The 15,604-nt window shown below is 34.6% G+C and overlaps 1 protein-coding gene and 1 long non-coding RNA gene across 2 annotated transcripts; one reads left to right on the forward strand and one right to left on the reverse strand.

Annotated features, from left to right (window-relative positions):
• The first annotated feature begins 875 nt into the window (after positions 1-875).
• Positions 876-2,738, forward strand: LOC130469078 (uncharacterized). Its single transcript, XR_008929456.1, has 3 exons — positions 876-1,444; positions 1,719-1,774; positions 2,477-2,738. It is a non-coding gene; the product is annotated as an uncharacterized lncRNA (long non-coding RNA).
• Positions 2,739-7,936: 5,198 nt separating this feature from the next.
• Positions 7,937-13,901, reverse strand: LOC110800122 (uncharacterized). The gene is made up of 2 exons (XM_022005418.2): positions 13,407-13,901; positions 7,937-8,090 (listed from the first exon to the last, which is right to left on the reverse strand). The coding sequence occupies exons 1-2, from the start codon at positions 13,758-13,760 to the stop codon at positions 7,998-8,000; spliced, it is 447 nt and encodes a 148-aa protein (XP_021861110.1). The 5' UTR covers positions 13,761-13,901; the 3' UTR covers positions 7,937-7,997.
• Positions 13,902-15,604: the final 1,703 nt, after the last annotated feature.

A 15,604-nucleotide genomic window follows, 5' to 3' on the forward strand; every position in this document is an offset into this window, starting at 1 on the left:
GATAACCAATTTCTGATAAATGTATAGTCTAAAATATGAGACGAATGAAGTACGTACTCGATAGCAATGAGAAGCAATGAAGCATACTAGAAGCAAGAAGTAGGTGAATTGTAGGCATAGCAAACTTAATAGGGTTGTTGAAATTCATGAAAGATAGCATTGCGGTAAGGGCATGTTCCTTTCACAAACTAGCTATTAGCAACAACACAAGTCGCTTGTGAGTTAGAACTGCAAAAGGGAGAGGGGTGGCAACTTTAGTAGCTTCCTCAGTTTGCTTTGTTGCATTTTGTCAACCATCCCATCCCTTTACAACAATATGGAGCTATAATAATTAGCACACACAAAATGTAAGAATGTGGATGTGGCCCAATCAATAATAATGAACTATAGATGTGCATTTTCTATTATTTAACATTTTAATGACAAGCTAATGTGTGGCATATGGGTGGTGCAGTTATCGGATTGTGACAACTGATCAGTACACCCTTGTAAATCTGAATCCTCACATCCTAATATCAAAACAAATCCATTTTTTTAACTACAGTTAATTCATTGATAAAAAGTCATAAAATGTTTATAAAAGAGATTTGAATTTGTGAAATGCATAACAAATTGGATTAAATAAAACTGATTTTTAGCAAAACTACGATCGTTACACGTCGAGCATATTGTTTATCATTTTTCACATTGTTGTTTGATACAACATTCAACGATTTATAAATGTTTCCCTCTTGCTCATAATTACACTAGTTACATTCCCCCCGACCTTTTTTGTTTTCAGGGCTTAATCTAGGAAGGAAGAACAATACATTTATAAATTAATTTATTCCTTTGGTTGTTTTAGCTTTCATTTTTATTTAACTTATTGTTAATTTTAAAAGAAAATTTATATACTTATATGTAATTCTATAACATAAGTTGTAGCTGGCTATAATGGTACTTCGTAGTAAGTATAACTTTTAACTAATGAGATCCGGTGTTCGATCCTTTTTACATGACATGACCTTCGGTATGGCCCTCCTCTATCATCCAAAGAAACGAACAGAGATAACTTCGGCGTTATTATGCTCCTTTCTACCCTTCCCATGATTCCTCTGATCCTAAAAACTTCCGCGTGGGAGTCCTCAGGGCCCGTTCGCACTACAACAAAATACCTATTTAGCGGCATTTGTCTAGTGGGATTTATTACAAATGCCGTTATATGACAACTATAGGCGGCATTTGCTAGTGGCATTTGATTAATTTGCCGCCTAAGGCCCATTTTAGATCCGCGGCCCAGTATTCCTTACAACACAAAGTATTGATAAAAAAAAAATTGAACTACTTTACTGATGAAAACATAAAACGTCTTTGCTAAACCCTCAAAGAAATTTGCCACCTCCATCGTCTCTCATCATTGTCACCCTCAATTTCTCAACATTCTCAATTGCAGACTCCATTCAAGGTAAGATCGATCTGTGGTAAAAAATATTTCTTTGTGAAATCATACTTGTTTCTCTATAAATTGAAATTTAGGGTTTTATTCTCCTACGAGTTTCTTCAGATTCGATTTTATGGTTTGTTTATTCCTTTGAAATTGAGTTTGTTGTGCATTTTGTGTTTGAATTTCAGGTCAATCATGGTGTTTTCTTGTGTTTATACCAACTTATGACGAATTTGCTCGATTAAACCTTTGTTTTTTTTTTTGTATTTATCTCTTATTTATCAATTGCTTACAGGACACAAATCGGGACATATATTCACCAATTTTAACATTCGGGTTTTCCATATCAAGGTGAGCCTTATGTATTCACCTTTTTCATCTTTAGCCGCTTGCCAACTTAATTGGTGTGAAGGATGACTTGGTTAGGAGGAGGAGATATAGATTGAAAAGTTGTAGTAGCAGGATTAGTCAAATAATCTAAACTCATGTTAGTTTTCTATTGTTTATAGACATCAAATCTAACTTATATTGAAGTTTTTATTATATTGGTATAATGATTTCACCTACTTATTGTTTTATTTGGAGAATTCTGTTGGAAATATTGTTAACCTATGATAATCTGTCCCCTTTTGTTTATTCTATGTATGTTTCTTGAAGGTTCTAGGCTGTAGTGATGCAGTGATGCTTGGTATTTATCTTTATTTCAATTTTGGTGACTTAGATAATTTTCTTTAGTGGGCTTGGTTGTTCTTAACTCAATTTTGGTCCCCTCTTTCTTGAAACTTTAGGTAATGTTATTGTTATGTAGATAAGTTCATTATCTAGCTTGTCCATTTTGACCATGATGTTTCCTTTAGAGGAAATTTCTTATGAACATTCATCACTTCATCTATGCTCCTAAATAAAAAAAAATAGAGTTGTGATTATATGTCTTTGCTTGTAGATGGATTATGTCAGGGAGTCATGAGCCATGTAATTTCTTTCTTCCCCTTGTACGTGTTCAAGAGTTTAACTTAAATTTTATCCTTACGTAATCTGTATTTTTTTTTTCAGGCGATGAGGATTGAGGACTCTAGTAATATCTTTTTTTTTCAGGTGATCATAAAATCTTTCACAACATCATACCGACGGTTTCAAATACTGTATTCACATTCACTAGGTTCCACAGAAAAATTGTACATTGTTATCTCCTTTGTATATGAAACAAAGTAACTATAAAGTTTGTTAGTTTAGAGCCTACTTAGGATTATTAGGCAAATCAAAAGTTAGGATATTGTGTTGTACTAATTGTAATGTACTTGTTACATCAATGAAAAAGTTTATTATTTGGTTAATATATTTTTCTCAAAGTGAGTTTTTTTTTATTCATTTTTATTATTTGGTGTAACTTGTAAGTTCCGTATCAACAAGGTATAAATACTAGAAAGGGAAGGTCAAAACTAGAATTGAAGAAATGGATTTAGGTGGCATTTATTTAGTGTTTTACCAGCATAATCAGTAAATTCCGCTATATGTTTGGGCGACATTGGTTCTAGCGGCATTTATGTTAATGTCGCTACAACTGCTAGCGACATATATAAATGCCGCCTAAGCCTAAAATAAATGCCGCTAGAGGCATTTTTTGTTGTAGTGTCGGGGGTAGGAGTTCGATAGCGTCTTCGCTTTTCTCGCCTGTAGCTTTGCTACTTGTCTCTGTTTCGTCCCCGTGAAGTCTAGAATCACCTACCCTGTCATGCACTGATGGCCTTAGCCTTTTATGCACACTGCTTTGGATTGTACATGTTGGCTTGATATTGGTTACTTCATAAAGTTCGGGGAGTTTACTATCTGTAACATTCCGGATGCTATTGAGCCACTTCTTGAGAATTCATGTCCAATCAAATCTTAGTGATATCTAGATCTCAACTGAGGAGTGATTCTTCGAGAGTGTTCTGCTAGGTTGTGGCTCTTCCAGATGTAACCTTCTTCTGGCCCTTTGCCTATGGTGACAGTCATAATCTGGAGTTGTCTTCTTGGGATGTGCAAAGTAACTTTGGATTATTTCCATGGTTGCCTCCACTTGTGCCTCTGTGGGCATGGTGGGGCGGCTGGAACTACTCGTATGCCCTGTCTCGGTGTGAGTGTGAGTTGTCCTACTCGGCAGGGAGTAGGCTTGCACAGACAAGATGGACTCAGTGTCTGAATAAGAGATTTTCATCTTGTCTTGAAAGAGTTGATTTTTTAAGGATTCGTAGTATCTTCTCCACAGACGGCGCCAAATTATTCCGAGTATGAAAACGAGTGGCTTCAGATGAAGCTCCTTCATTGATGAGAGAAGATCCTGCTTGTTCTTGAATGGATTGGGCTAGAATTCACCTGCACACAAGTGAGATTTACTAGCCTCGGGGGTGTTCCGAGGAAATCCCCTCCCATGTATAAGTAAGAATAGGTTCGGAATGTAGAGAGAGATCTCTAGGTTAAACGTGTGTGAAGGCAATACATGAACATAACTTGGAATGTGCACAAAGGATACATATCTGTAGTATTGGATAATAAATGTTGATGGGATTTATTAAATTGGGCCTTGAGCCATAGAGAGGATTTGATATCATTTTGAGAAATCCGAGCTGGCTATACCAGGGGTATAGTCATCTATTGGTGTACCCCCTACCCCAAAGAAAATAAAGAAGCTATATACGAACGTGCTTTCTTTAAATAAAATTGCATATACTTCTTTTTAAAACTAGAAATCTCTCATTTTTGTTTTCTTTCTCCTCAAAGTTTCTCTCTACCCAAAAGTTTCTCCCTCCTCATTTGTATGTGATTTTTTTTCCTAATCTCGAGTTACAATATCGATCGGAGAATCCGCTTGCGTTTGCGCCGCCCTTAATTATCATTCACGACAATGAAATCGTTGCCACTAGCTGTAAAATTCTTTAATTTTTTCTCCTTTTTTGCTTTTTATTTTCTTATTTTTCGTGGTTTTTTTATTGAATTTATATGTTGATTAGAAGCATGTCTTTGATAACTTTGTAGATTTTTTCTTTTCATATTTTTTCTTTTATGGTGTTGTAGTGTAACAAGGCCTCTCGGAGAGTTAGATACTGTGAAAATGCATGGCCATGCTCAGAATGGTTAAGGCTTAACCTTTTGTAAAAGTTTGACAGTTGAGCTCTGTAATCCGAGAAACACTTCTGGACCTAATAAGGATGGCTTGGATCTTACCTTATGTTCAGCAAGTAACACTAAGTGAAAAAGGAATGTGAATGCACACTTGTCTGAATGACAAGTGGGGGACTGAAGGAAATATGTCCTTCACCCAAGGTGCATTAAGTCTAATACCAAGGTTCAGATTAATTGCGAACAATTAATTCAATAAGATCAAGTGATCGGAACAGCTAGCTGGAGCAATGCTTCCGATCACTGAGTTCTAATCTATATTAGGCTCAAAACTTACTCTTGACTGAACCTATAAGGTCACACCAATGACATGTAACAGATCACCGGATTAAATGAATCGAAAATTCATTTAATAGCGTTTCGGGAATCAGTTTGGAAAACGTATTATACGATACGACCTTGTATCGTAATCGTATATCGTATCGCGAATATTCGTAAGCTGGGCGAAACGAATAATCGTATCATACGACGGTGATTCGTCGTATACGATACGATAAATAATAGCTGTAAGGCGTTAGTCGCGAATACGAGCCGCATCGGAGCTGCCGGCCCGTCGAGCCAAGCGCACATGCGCGCGAGGCTCTACGAGCCAGCGAGCTCGCAAAGCAGCAAGCAAGCCAGCCCACGGGGCGTGGCAGAGCGCATAACCGCACAGCAACACAGCAGCGAGCACGCAAGGCCCACGACCCATGCTGCTCGGCTGCGCGCGCTGTGGGCTTCGGCCTTCAGTGTGTGGGCGCGGGGCTTGTGCTCGTGTGGGATGTGGCCGGTCAAGGACTTTTGGTCTTGGCCGGTTACATAAATAATATAATTAGGTTATTATATTTTTCCACACACACACAATTAGTTTCCCAAAAAACCCTAAACCTAATTCCCAAATTACGTAGTTCAGTTTTTGCTCTCTACCAAAAATTGTTCATCCCGAAAAGCAAATATCTTGTGCGTTGTCTAAGCTACAATAATCAAGACGGATCTGAACGTGTCGTTGAACCAAATAGAGGAACGACAAGTGGTGTTCTTTGTTCGTGTTCGTTGATACTATACTCGGGAAAACACGCTTCAACAAGTATATGCTTAAACTGTGATTTATACATGTTTCCTGGATTTGGGGATGTTCAGCACATGTTATGTATGTTTAACTGTATTCCCCTACACTAAGTCCAACGACGCCAATTATTTAAACATAATAAGGTGACTCGTTCTCCTAGCGATTCTGAATGATTCTATTGCAAGAAGATGGGGCATTGGAAGAGGGATTGCTTGAAGAGAAAGGAAGATGAGAAGAACGACGTTGCTTCTACTAAAGGTATATATGTGCGAAATGGAGCATGGATTAGTCTAATACCAAAGGTTCAGATTTAAGGAAATGTGTCCTTCACCCAACGTGCATTACTCTAATACCAAAGGTTCAGATTAATTACGAACAATTAATTCAGTGACATCAAGTGATCGGAACAGCTGGCTGAAGCAATGCTTCGATCAGTGAGTACTAATCCTAATTAGGCTCACAGCTTAATCTTGACTTTACCTATAAGGTCACACCATTGGCATGTAACAGATCATCAGATTAAATGAATCGGAAATTCATTTAATAGCTTTTCGGGATATTAGTTCGGAAAACATAATTATACGATTTAACATTGGATCGTGAAATCGTATATCGTGTTGCGTATATTAGTAAGATAGGCGAAACTAATAATCGTATTGTACGACATTGGATCGTCAAAGTACGAAACGATACATAAATTGTCGAAGCATAATTTAATCGCAAACACGAAAGCAAACCCACGAGCCAAGCACACGAGGAGCAAGGCCCATGGGCACAGCGCGCATGCACGCAATGCTGGCCCATGGCCTTGGCTGCCTTGGCCACGCGCACAATGAAGAACAGCAGCAGCAGCAGCAGCAGCAGCTAAGGCCCCCGGCCCAACTTCTCGTTGCATTGTGTGCATATGGTCATGGGCCTGCTGGCCGGTCGAAGCCTCTTGCTTTAGCCGGTTAGCTTTATTGCTTGATAGGTTATTTAATAACCTATTCTACATGTTTTTTCAACTTAACATAATATCATATTCTAAACTAAGGACATAGAGAACCTAATTCTCTTTGTGCCTCCATTAGAGTGTTCTTCCCAAAAGCAAACAATCTTAAAGGAGATCTAAGCCATCAATCTCAAGACGGATCTGAACGTTGTTGATGAACCAAGTAGAGGAACGACATTTGGAGTTCTTGTCCGTGTTCGTTGAACTAAAGGGAAAAGACTCTATAAACGTAAGTTATGCTTAATTCGTACTTTATACATATTTCCTAGCTTTGGGGTTATTCCGCTATCATGTTATGGATTTAATTGTAAACCCCTACAATTGGTTGTTTTAAGTTTGGATGGATTAATGAGTTGACACTTTTATTCCTTAAGGGGGTGTTTGGTTCGCGGATTCTAGGTATGAGGTATGGGTTTAGAATGGTCTAAACCCATACCATGTGTTTGGTTGTCAATTTTAAGAGTTTTAAACCCATACCTCAAACCCCCAAGGTATGGGGCTTAGAAACCTAGGGGGGGAGGTGGCTATGACTCATACCTTTACTCTAGGTATCAAACAAAAGGAAAAAAACCTCATTCCCAAATTGAACCAAACACATAGTATTAAGAATAAAGTTCCAAACCCATACCACCTTGACATCATTCCTGATCTCAATCCCATACCCGTTTGCGAACCAAACGTCCCCTAAATTATATTAGCTGCTCACAAGCCTTACAAATATTTTGTTTATTAAAAAGCAACAACTCCTCGTAAAAGTACAACAATGGTAATTATCTTGTAATTTTCTCTTCTCCTTAATAATTGGTAAAATGGCAAACGGGAAAAACATTTAGGGAAGGATTCACACAGGGAGTTTAGTAACATTAAAGAAATAATTTTTATTAAAATAAAAAAATTATCACTAAAAATTATACTTCCTTCGTTCATAAATACGTACTCGCAACGTTTGTCACTTTCATGCATGCCAATGCACAATTTAGATCGTTAATATCTTAAATACCCTCCAAGCAAAAATTATAAAAAGTTGATATTTTGAAAATATGTATTAAGACGAATCTAACAAGATTACACATGATTATGTTTTATTTGACATATAAATCACCAACAATAGTTAAAGTGGAATATGTGAATAGTATATAAATACCAAACGTTGCGAGTATTTATGAACAGAGAAAGTATAACTTTTACACTTATAATGATTTTTAATTATTTGAGTTAACTTCTATTCGGTGTACAATATTTATCTTCAGTAAATAAGAATCTGTGTTTCCCCAAATACAAAACAACGGAAAATGAAAACATACTACTTATGGAGTAGTATAAAAAATGAATAAACAAAATAAAAAAAAAAAAAAAAAACCATGCATAAAACTAAGTTAAACGACAATGTCATCAATCAAACATCTATGGCGATTATAATGCTTTTCCATGAAAACCTTGGAAGCGCCTCTAACAGCCTTGCTCCATGTCTGCATATATACCACAAAATTAATCAATACAAATAAATCATGAAACATTTGAACTTCCACAACTAAATATAAACATTTCCAGAAAGTGATTTTTCCTCCAATATATGCCCTAACCAGATGGAGTAGATTGAATTATAGAATACGTAGTACAAATTAGAATGTTACGTAGAATTGTATGTCAGGTGGAGTAGATTTGAGGAAATAGTAATAATACATAAAATATTGAAAATTAGAGTTTCACAAGTTTTACATATATTTAACATCTTAGCAAAGAATTATTTGCCCATTGATTAACACCATACAAGGAGTCATAAGCGCTAGAAGAGACATGTAAAAATTGTTGCTAGTGATCGATACAAAGAACTAAAGTGTAGTGTTATAATCATCTGAAAGGAAATTAGCCTACTTTTTCTTCGTTTATGAAAAAAAAAAACAAAAGAATTCATACGAGTAAAGTGATATGAACAAAATTAAAGTCAAGATATATAGCTAAACACCCCTATCAAATATCACATGAAAAGCCTCAATTGAACTTCAAAATCATCCTCACACTTTCCGTTTTATTCCGTTTCATAATATTCTTTATATTACATTTTATTCTATTTTTTGACATGAAATTTGACCCTTCTTATCCCACAATATTTACAATTTCTAACTCACTTTCTCTTATTTTATTCATTTTTTTTTACACCCATCCACTTTTTTTACACATTTCTCTTTCTTTCTCCATATTTTATTATATTCAACCAACTTTTCTACTTGTGTCATAATATTTGTGCAAATAGTAACTGTAAATACAAGATACTTCTTCCGTTCATTTTTACTCACAAAGTTAATTTGTCATTTTCACGCATGTCAATGAAGGGAAGATTGCTTAAGTTATAGAATACATACATTATCATATATTCATATGCAAAAACAAAATGCTCCGATCCCTGTAGCTAAGCTCAGCTCGTTAACAACTTCTACTTAGAACATATAACATGTACCCGGGTCATGCACCCTCTTACATTTTCTCTTTATATGTGAGGAGAAAATGTGACAGGGGCTATCAAGAAGGACCACCCGTTTTTACCTAATAATTTTCAACTTCTACTAACTAATATTTATGCACTCAAAATTAAAGAACATTGGACGATTAAAAAATAGGCGTAGGTACAAAAACAAAAATTGGCATTTACAACAACAAAACAAACAAAATAACTACGGTTCTAAGTATATAAAAATTGGAGGACTAAAAAATAAATTATAAATAAATTACAATTCCTTAATTAAAATCAGAAAAGAAATAAATCAATAAAAAGTTATTATAGTTTAATGAGGTGGACCAATAGAATTAAGTGGTACATAGAATGGGACACAAGAGTGTGACGGAGGTTTCGAACCCTACAACACTATATTTTATCTTACATATAAATCACCAATAATAGTCAAAGTAAAATATGTGAATGTTAAAAGTTCAAATGTTGCGAGTATTTAGAAATCGGAGGAAATATGTAATTTGGTTGAGTCACGTCCTATTTTTATTGTCACATAAAGTTTACGATAAAGATGCGAATATACGTGCTCATGTACCTCCTTATTTTTCAATTCATTCAAGCCTATTATATTGTCAAACTCCTACTCCGTAATATCACCGATAACCATATCTGAGTGGTTATGATAGGTCTTATATACTCCCTTTGTCCCTTAATACTTGCACGGCTTTTCTTTTCGGGCTGTCCCTTAATACTTGTACCGCGTTTATAAATGAAAATCTTTACCAATATTATATTATTTATCACACTTACCTACTAACCCACCTACACCCCTACTCCCTACAAAAAATTATTTAAAAATCCACACCCCTCACTCACCACTCCTCACCCTTTACACATTTCCCACTAAATATATTAAAAAAATACCCCACAATCAACTAACCCACCCATTAAATTAATAAGTCAATTTAAATGTCTTAAACATCGGTACGAGTATTAAGGGACGGAGGGAGTACTTGCTATGCTGCAGAAGCTTTCAATTTGTACCGTATGTTATTCCGCCTCTCCCATACTTTTCTAGGTGACTAAAACTCTAAAGTACAATGATAATGTACGATATCATATGATAAGCTATAGTTTGTTCAAATATAGTTCAATGTAGTTGAGTATATCATTTATGATGGACTACTATATCATTTTTTTTCATGCTTACTTTTAACTTATACGTAGTACGACGTACTCGTATACACTTTTTATATATGTGGAACATGTTATATTCATCTGAATTTGATCATTTGATCATTTTAGGGGTTTAATTAATTTAGTTTTTCTAAACTTGTTTGAACGTTCTATTAATTGTAAACTCAACTCAACTCATGTAAAATAAGTCGTAACAAATTGAGTTATTGAGCAAAAATACACACTGGCTAACACACTCATTATTTATTTTAACTTATTTTTAATTTTATCACCCCGTTTATACTTAATACATCATCACAATTCCAAGCAACTTAACAAGACACTTAATAAGCTAATATGTATTATCAAAAAAAGAAAAGTTACGGAGTAATATGTAAGGATGAAAATAACATCACGACTTAACGAGACACAACATTAATTATTGACCCAATATGTCTGTAAATGACACAAACTTTAGTAATTAGTACCATTAATATGTAAAGACATTAAAAAGACAATGCAATAATAATAAGACAAAAATAGTGTTAACATGCATGACACTATATTAATTTTGGACCCAACATGTTGGTAAACTTGCCTTATTTCCTTAAACATTTCATCACAAGGAAAATATCTACGACTATATTATAAAATAGTGTTTCATGTTGCATTTTTCAAACACTATAGTCCGTAACCGATCTTGTTGCAACTGCAACTGCAACTGGCAAGATGAAATACCAAAAGTAGTTTCCACTATTCGCAATTAGCTTGTTTAATTATCTCCTTTTCCATTGATAAATAGATTGATAATTAAATCTAAACTTCTTAATTATCACTGAGCTCGATCTATATACTACGTATTTATATCGAACATTGATAATATTTTTTACAATGGAACCAAAAGAGTAAAATAATACATACTACTGGTAGTAAGTTGAATTGAATTGGATTAATAGTATTATAATAGCATAATAAACTTAAAATTAGATATAGTTAATACTCCGTAGTATTTATCACAATTCACTTGCACCATATCTAATGAACACGTTACTATCTAATACTTTTTCCGTTTTTATTTGACACAATTGTTTTTTCATGTTTGTCAATAAAATATTTCAAATCATTAATATAGTTAATTATCGATGGATAAAAATTATAAAGAGTCACTATTATAATCTACATAATGAAACGCTTATAACAAGACCTCACATAGGCTTTTTATGTTGGTCAAACAGCCAAAAAAAGTGTTTGGTAAAATGACTTTTTGGTTAGCTGAAAAGCCAGCTTATTCGCCAAAAATGAAAAGCTAGTCTTACTAGCTTTTTTGTATGGCTTTTGGCTTTTCAATCTTCAATTACTTTTCTATCCTTATTTTTCACTAATTAACAATGAATAATGATATTAAAAAATAATTAGCAATTAAAAAATTAATAAGGATAAAAAATTATTAATTATGCATTAGAACTATTAATTACTAACTCATATTTTTAATTACTACTAATTTTTTAGAGTGGGGTTAATTACTACTAATTAAGAACTGGTTAATTAGTGATTATTTAAAATACAACTAATTAAGTAATTTATTTAAATAGTAATTTTAATTAATATATTTTTTATTTACTAATTAAATTATTTAATAATTTATTAAATAATTTATATAGAGTATTCAATGATTAACCATGCATTAGCAATGATTAATTAATAACTCATAATTTTAATTAATACTAATTAATAAATATTTAAATTGATAATTCTTTGAACTAGAAGTAAATAATATTTATTTTTGTTATTCATTTATTTTATTATTTATTCATTAGATTATGTAATAATTTATTAAATAATTAATTTAAATACTAATTAACTTGGTTAATTAATTACTAATAATGTAATAAATGGTTAATAAAACATAATCACAAATTCTTATTTACAGGGGTGTACGATAAATATTGTACACCGAAGTTAAAGTTAATGTAAAATGCTTAAAAGTTACCCTTATATATGTAAAAGTTGTATATATTTTAGTAATAAAAAATTTCATTTTAATAAAAAAAAAATCTTCAAAATCACTAATAATGCATAAAATCAATCATTTAACCCTTTAAAATATTTATCTATCAACTTCTTTCTAATAATATAAAAGTTAGAGAAAATTGGGTAAAAGTTAGAGAAAAGTGGGTAAAAGTTAGGTTGGTGTACAATGAATTTATTGTACACCTTGTGTATACAAGACCTTTTGAAACATAATAGTGTCCATACGTATCATTTTACATAGTCACAGCCAACCGCCAACAAATGAGTTTACCAAACATCTTTATAAGTCAAACAACCAACTGAAAAGCCACAACCAACAACCAGTCAAACCAGCCAAGTAAAACAGCCGACAGCTAACCGCCAACAGCCAATTTCCAAACACCCCCATATTATTATCACTTACTTTGCCAAACAAAAGAATTAATTATATTATGGTATAATATTTTAATGAAATAAGTAATATATAGTAATAGTATTTATTGTTGTTAATATTTATTATTTTATCGTTATGGTTAATAATTTTATATTAATATTATGAAATAAATATATAATACTAATAGTAATAATAGTTACAAAAAGTAAAATGGCTTATGAAAAGAAAAATATGTTACAAAAAAAATACATAAAATAAACAAATGTCCTTAAAGATCATTTTGCATGAAACAGCTAATAGCCAGCATTCAACTTTACCAAACACATATTTAGAAAATCTACAGTCAAACAGCCAACATAAAAAGCCAACACAAACAACCAGTCAAAGAAGCCAAGTGAAACAGCCAATTGACAAACAGGGCCATAGTTATATATTTTCTTAAGTATAAATTACAATTGAGTGAAAGTAAATAATATGAATAATGACAAAAGCAAACGGAGGAGGCGCTTACTAGTTACTAGTTCCACACAATAACTTAAAATCAATTACCCGACACGAAACCAAAATGAAGGTGGGTAACATAAATTAATCGGAATTAGCACATTAATAAATGATAGCGGAGGGCAATTATAGCTTAAAAATAATTGGTTAATTAAGGTGGTAATTAAGTCAAGTGTAATGAACAAGAAAGATGGAAAAAATGAGACAAGTAAATAAGAAAAAATGGAGTAATTAGTTAATAAAAAAATGAATTACCTTGTCAATAGCGGAAAGAAGAGAGTTGGTTCTAAAATGATGAGACCTGGTAGAAATAGCAAGATGCTTAACGAAGAAGCTTCGAGAAGAACGCCTAGTCTTATAATGTTGAGGAAGTAAAGACTTCCTTTCAAGCACCCTTAAACTTCCATTACTATTTAGTTCCTTTGATGGGCTTATTACAATGCACAGCTCCCAATTGTTAATGTTATCTTTTCTCTTCTTGTGACCTTGTCGTTTACGAGCCGAAGAAGGGGTTTGTATTTCATTATCCGAATCAGAGTCGGCGAACTTGCGGAGGAGTTGATCAGAGGAGGCCTTTGTGACATGCTGAACTACTGTAGGAGATTCCATTAATTCTATTGGTTTTAGAATAAGAGAATTAGGGTCGTGACTTTGGGAAGGAAGTTGTAGTGAGTAGTGAGTAGTGAGTAGTGAGTAGTGAGTAGTGGGCTTATTATGGTGCGGGAAACGAGCCGTTGAGGTGAAGAATGATTGGATCTATCCGCAAGCAAGTGCGGAGGCAGGACAAAGAGTGGACAGTGGTGCGTGTGCGTGTGCGTGTGTCTGGGGCAGGGGCGGGAAGAATATAGCCGTTACTTCTGACCGCCATGTGGCACTAACTCATTTTTAAACATTTCTGTCTTTTTTTTTTGCTGGATAATACGTGCCTTGGTGGAGTATTGGAGTTTGTTTTGTTTCATTTTCCAACGTAATATTTATATTTTATTGCTTTTCCCAAGGAAACTATACAAATTTTTATATAAGGCGCTCTTATACAAAAGACCACATTGGTGTTATATAAGTTAATCACTGAAACTAATTTTTTTTTTTTGGTGTAAACGAGGGAAAACTAAGCCCTGGACAGAAAAACAAAACAGGAAAACAAAATGAAAGACAATAGAAAGACTACAAGAACAAAAACGTAAAAAATAACAAAACTAGCTATGGCACAAGTCCATCACGCAGCAGGATTCTAGCTATCGTCATCCCTCTTAGGTCCTCCAATAAAATGGTTTGAAGATCTCCCGGGATCGCCTCAAATAGTAAGAGTCGTTGTTCCATGTTGACACCGTAATTAGCTAGCCAGTCAGCAGCACGATTAGCCTCGCGGTAACAGTGTCCAACTCTGACTTCCCAACCATGTCTCTGGATCATACTCTTGCACCGTTTAATTAAATGAAAAGAAGAAGAATTCGGAATATTAGTATCCATTAGCAATTTCACGACCACCTCCGAATCAACCGACAACACCACTTTCTTGAATCCGACATTCCATGCGACTGCTAACCCTCTGACCACACCTAGTAATTCAGCCTTAGTAGAAGAACAGGTACCGCAGTTTGAAGCAAACACGTCCAAAATCTCGCCACCACTACCACTAATAACACCACCACATCCTGCCCTTCCCGGGTTCCCTTTTGAAGCCCCATCTGTGTTGAGCTTAACCCACCCCTCTCTTGGAGCAATCCACCTCACATAAATTTCCTCCCGATGTCTCTTGCGCTTGCCCAACATCAAGTCCACTCTATGCATAGCTTGAGTTATATTACCCACTTGGCCCATTATAAAGGTAATCTGGTCAACTGGTATGTCAGGATCGGGTTAAAACACTTGTTGTTCCTCCACCTCCATAACCACCACAAGGTACTAGCAAACACAATGTACCAGTTCTCTGCCCATGCTTGGTTATTTTCGTTCAAGTTCGACTCGAGCCACTCATGCATGGAACGGTTTGTCCAGGAGCTCGTTGATAGTTATCCATGGGTATTTGCTCCATAGTGATACTGCAGCAGGGCACCTCCTTAAAATATGTTCCACATCCTCTTCTAAAGCTCCACATACGTTGCAGCTAGCATCTTGAGTCAAACCCCTAAGAAACCTATTTCTATTTGACATTAGTCGGTCTCTGAACACCAGCCACAAGAAGAATCTTAGGCGTTGTGGCAGCCGAAGTTTCCAAATATGTTTCCAGGGGTTTGGGCTCTCCTCTTCTTCATCACTTCGAATTAATTGGAGTGCTGATTTTATCGTGAATCCACCAGAAGTACTCCCATTCCAGTATACTGTGTCGATGGCTTCGGGGTCATCCTGAAGTTCAAAAAGACTCAATAATTTTCAGTAAATGCGCAGGAAGATAATCGGCAAAAACCTTTGTTTTCCATCCCGAGTTGCTGTCCCACATGTCCTTTACCGCT

Source organism: Spinacia oleracea, chromosome 3, assembly GCF_020520425.1.
Source record: "Spinacia oleracea cultivar Varoflay chromosome 3, BTI_SOV_V1, whole genome shotgun sequence".
Classification (NCBI taxonomy): domain Eukaryota; kingdom Viridiplantae; phylum Streptophyta; class Magnoliopsida; order Caryophyllales; family Amaranthaceae; genus Spinacia; species Spinacia oleracea.

Bases quoted from the DNA above. Each gene is read 5' to 3' on its own strand.
- LOC110800122 (XM_022005418.2), bottom strand. From the start codon at position 13,760: ATGGAATCTCCTACAGTAGTTCAGCATGTCACAAAGGCCTCCTCTGAT. The intron at 8,091-13,406 runs GTAATTCATTTT...GTATATATGCAG, and splicing joins TTCTTTCCGCTATTGACAAG to ACATGGAGCAAGGCTGTTAG.